General features: G+C 35.5%; 1 protein-coding gene across 1 annotated transcript; it reads right to left on the bottom strand.

Annotated features, from left to right (window-relative positions):
• Positions 1 to 374: 374 nt before the first annotated feature.
• Positions 375 to 4036, bottom strand: LOC111480624 (fructose-1,6-bisphosphatase, cytosolic). Its single transcript, XM_023125766.1, has 12 exons — positions 3596 to 4036; positions 2440 to 2487; positions 2270 to 2344; positions 2129 to 2190; positions 1947 to 2013; positions 1712 to 1825; positions 1465 to 1551; positions 1230 to 1300; positions 1083 to 1148; positions 878 to 964; positions 700 to 775; positions 375 to 622 (listed from the first exon to the last, which is right to left on the bottom strand). The coding sequence occupies exons 1-12, from the start codon at positions 3752 to 3754 to the stop codon at positions 506 to 508; spliced, it is 1029 nt and encodes a 342-aa protein (XP_022981534.1). The 5' UTR covers positions 3755 to 4036; the 3' UTR covers positions 375 to 505.
• Between the last annotated feature and the right edge of the window lie 76 nt (positions 4037 to 4112).

The raw sequence follows: 4112 nt of genomic DNA, 5'->3' as shown, positions 1-4112 counted from the left end.
GGGGGGGGGGGGGGGGGGGTTGATTTTATAATCCAACCCAATTATGTTTTTTTCTTTCTTAATTTATCAATTTAAACATCAAAGATTATGTAAATATATTTTGATTTTACAAAAGAAAAAATTGTGGTTAAGGTTTGACATTAGTGCAATTTGTTTTCATGAAGTTTGAAAATTATGTAATATTGTTCTTACTTAATACCATTCTCAACATAACTTCAATTACTTTTCATTCAAAATAAATACGTTTTGGTTTTAAAAATATAGTTGATTAAGAATAAATGACGTACCGCTTTTGTTATACGACGGTCACATTCCTATACTTTCGCCTTATAGAGACGGTGAAGGGAGATTTGCAGATAATGAGAGTGAGCAGAAGTAAGGATTGTGATGGCCACATTTTATGCATTGATTAACATTATAGAAGTAAGAAGAATAATAATCAATAGGACATTAGAATCCTATGGCCACAAATGAAACATCAGAAGGAAACTTTGAACTCATTCATTCATTTATTCTCAGCAGCAGCAGCAGCATAAAGAGCTTTGATCTCTTCAACATCATCATAGCTACCAAGAAATATGGGAGATCTCTCATGTATCGTCTTTGGAACTAACTCAAGTGCCTGCAAAATCAAGATCAAAACTACATTATTTTTTTTCAAACAAGAATTCCTCAAGGTTTATGCCGGGTACACTGTACCCTTATTTTGCCAGTGAATGCTTGACCTCCTGCTTCCTCCATCAAGAACGCCATTGGAAAAACTTCATACAACACACTAATGCCAAAAAAAACAAGGATACCCCATACATAATGTCATCATACAGTAAGAAATAGTTCGAGTCGAATTGGAGAGCATATGTAGAATTTCGCCACATACCGCAATTTTCCGTTGGGGCTCTTCTTGTCACCGGGGTACAAAAAGATACCACCATAAAGCAATGTACGATGCACATCAGCAACCATGCTGTTAATCAAACCATTTTTTACCATCAGAACTGAGTTTCATATGTGCACCAAAGACCAAATAAACAATTTGATGACCGGAAGAAATGATTCAAAACTTTTAACAAATGCGTAGGTACCTTCCAACGTATCTTAGAGACTTTGGGGGTGATCCATCTGTAGGAAACTTGCAATTCTCTACATACCTAAACAACAAAACGAGTTAGGAGTTCTCATACAACTTATATATACCATTTTCAAACACAATTCAAATCAACTCGATGTACTTTGCAGTCGGACCATCCCAGTTCTTAGCATTTCCTTCATTCACTGAATATATCTTTCCTTTCTTTGGAACCTGCAGATGGTTACAGAAGAAATGAATCAAATACAAGACAATCAAAAGAAGCAAAATATGATAGCATTAAATACGAGGTGCAATACTAAGATTTCGCCATCAAAGAATGCCAAACAAAGAGAGGAGAAGAAGAAACACAAAAACATAAGCAAGAAATACTTCACCTTAAGGTCTGGGTGGGTTAAAATGAACTCCCCAAGAGAAGGGTCAAGAGTGAATCCATTAACACCAGTTCCAGTACTTAAAACGAGCTGGAAAACAAAAGGATTAAATGTTAATATTAGCATTCAATCAATTTAAGACTTGGGTTACCATGGTTTTAGAATGACCAGCTCCAAAATTTATTGATTACAACAATATGTACAAAAACTGAAATAAACAATGAATACAATAGACTGAGATTGTACATACTGTGCAAGAGCTGCCATACAAGCAATAGCCTGCTGCAACCATATTCTTTCCTGGTTGAAGGACGTCTTCCAGGTTAGGTTCGTGGCTATCGTTCAAGTGATAGATTCCGAAGATCTACACAAAACATAGTTATTCAAATGATCAAATACTCGACTAATGATAAAGAAATTAACACAATAATATCTGAAACAACTGCACAAAAGGTAGGAAGTTCATTACTAATGATGAATGTTACCGTTCCAATTGAAACCCCGCAGTCAATGTTGGAGGATCCATCAAGCGGATCAAACACAACAGAATACCTTTGCCATTGATAAGGAAAAAGAAATAACAACAAAATTAAATAAAATATAAAAAGGTCGATACTGACAAACATAGTAAGCAGTAGAAAGTATTCATCAAGAATGGAAAGCAAACCTTCCACGCCGAGATGGCTCGACATAAGTTGGCTCTTCATCTTCTTCAGAAACAAGGATACACTGCCACCAAATGTCAGCTGTTAGAGAAAATCACCAGAAACAAGCCCTACTATTTGTATAATTATAGATTGCAGCTTACAGTTCTGCCACTGCTGACCAAAGCCTTGATGAAAACTTCATTTGAGAGCACATCCAGTTTCTTTTGCTCTTCGCCCTGTTTTCAAAGAAACAGAACAAATAATGTAAGGCAAAATTAAGAAAATGTGAACTAACACAGAGACAGAAGGAGTTCTAGTAATGTGATCTTACCTGAACATTGGTCTCACCAGCAAGTCCAATAAGTTTAGCTAAACCTGCCTGCAAAAGGAGAATTTCTGGGTTAATGAACTGAATATTGCATTGTGTATGGCACATAAGCAAACACAGAAACGTTTGAAATTTCAGACAAAAGGGCCTTTTGGGAATTTTGATTGTGAGCTGTAGGCATCATCCTAAAATCCCATGGCCACCTATTTGGAAGGATGACCTACCACGAAACCAATACATAATTTTGACTTTCAACTGGTCAAATATTAAATTTCAACCAAAAATGTCATATTGTAATAAAAATAATAAGAAACTTGGACCTTATCTTTTTATTTCTCTCTCTCCTCCTCAGCTCCAACCATCCCCAGCTTCTCTTCTTTCTTTCTTTCTTTCTTTCTTTGTTTTTTTCTTTTTCCACCTCAATATATGTAGATATATAGATATATATATATAAATTAACTACAGTATTATGATAGTACTCGTTCATTTCCCAATGTGACACATATTTCAAGATATACAATTTTATTTTATAGGCCCCACAGTATTCTTAAATATTTTAGCCACTAAAAACAAGGGAAGGAGGTAAGAACAAATATAAAGAAGAAAAAAAAGAAGTCATCACAGCTTAGAGCTTAACATGATAACAACAATCAAAATCAAAATCAAAATCAAAATCAAATTGTTCTATCGCTCAATATAATATATAGAGTGCTAGAAATTTTCTCATATATTTCAAACTACGAAATTGAAATATAAGTACAAGTACAAAACACTCAAAGTGATCAGTGTCTCTTGAATAATGAGTTTGATTCAACCCAGCATTTGGAATATAATATTCTTTCAAAAAAGAAAAGATCGTCAATGCAAGAGTATTGATCTGATAAGACTTGTATTATTTCGGGCCACAAATTCTGCAGATCCTCCCTTAAAATACCCACGTTTCTGCTTTGATTCATTTGGAATCAAACTCCGGCAACCCCCAAACAGGAAATGATCATCGATATAATTCATGATTATCGAACAGTTCGTAAGGTCTCTAAACTGACAGAATTGAATTCTTCCAATATTACACAAGAATGAATACGCAATCGCGAAAGAGAAAACAATTGAAACCAATGAATCACAGAAAACCTAAAACAGAAGAAAAGAGAAGAAGAACCTTGTTAACAGCCGAGCAGACGAACTTGCAGCCGAGAACGATATGACTAAGCAAAATGGTGAAATCCCCTCGGGATTCCGGGTACTTGGATTGCTCATTCAACACAAATCGAGTGATGGTCATCAAGTCCGTTCTCTGAGCATCCGCCGCGTGATCCATGGCGCTGAAAACCCCTCTTCTCTTGCAGAATCAGAAGAAAAAGAAGAAGATGGGATTTTTGAAAAAGGGGTGCTGATTTCGAGGGTTGCGATAAAGCAACAATATGTATATTGGTTAAATAAGAAACGGAAACGGAGATGGAGATGGAAATGGAAATGGGGGAAAATGAAGAATATGAGCTGGGAACACGTGGCGGAGGAAGAAAAAGGGTAGAAATGGAGTGGTGGGCGATTGGTTTAGAATTTAGAGACAGAGAAAAGGAATAGAAATGGAGAAATTTGCAGATAATGAAGTTCGTCGTCTTCTTCAATCCTCCTCCTTTTATTCTTCTTTTTTTTTTTTTTTTTTTTTTTTTTTT

Source organism: Cucurbita maxima, unplaced genomic scaffold (assembly GCF_002738345.1).
Source record: "Cucurbita maxima cultivar Rimu unplaced genomic scaffold, Cmax_1.0 Cma_Scf00006, whole genome shotgun sequence".
Lineage (NCBI taxonomy): Eukaryota > Viridiplantae > Streptophyta > Magnoliopsida > Cucurbitales > Cucurbitaceae > Cucurbita > Cucurbita maxima.
The sequence above is the reverse complement of the archived record's forward strand: the minus strand, read 5'-3'. Positions and strand labels throughout refer to the sequence as shown.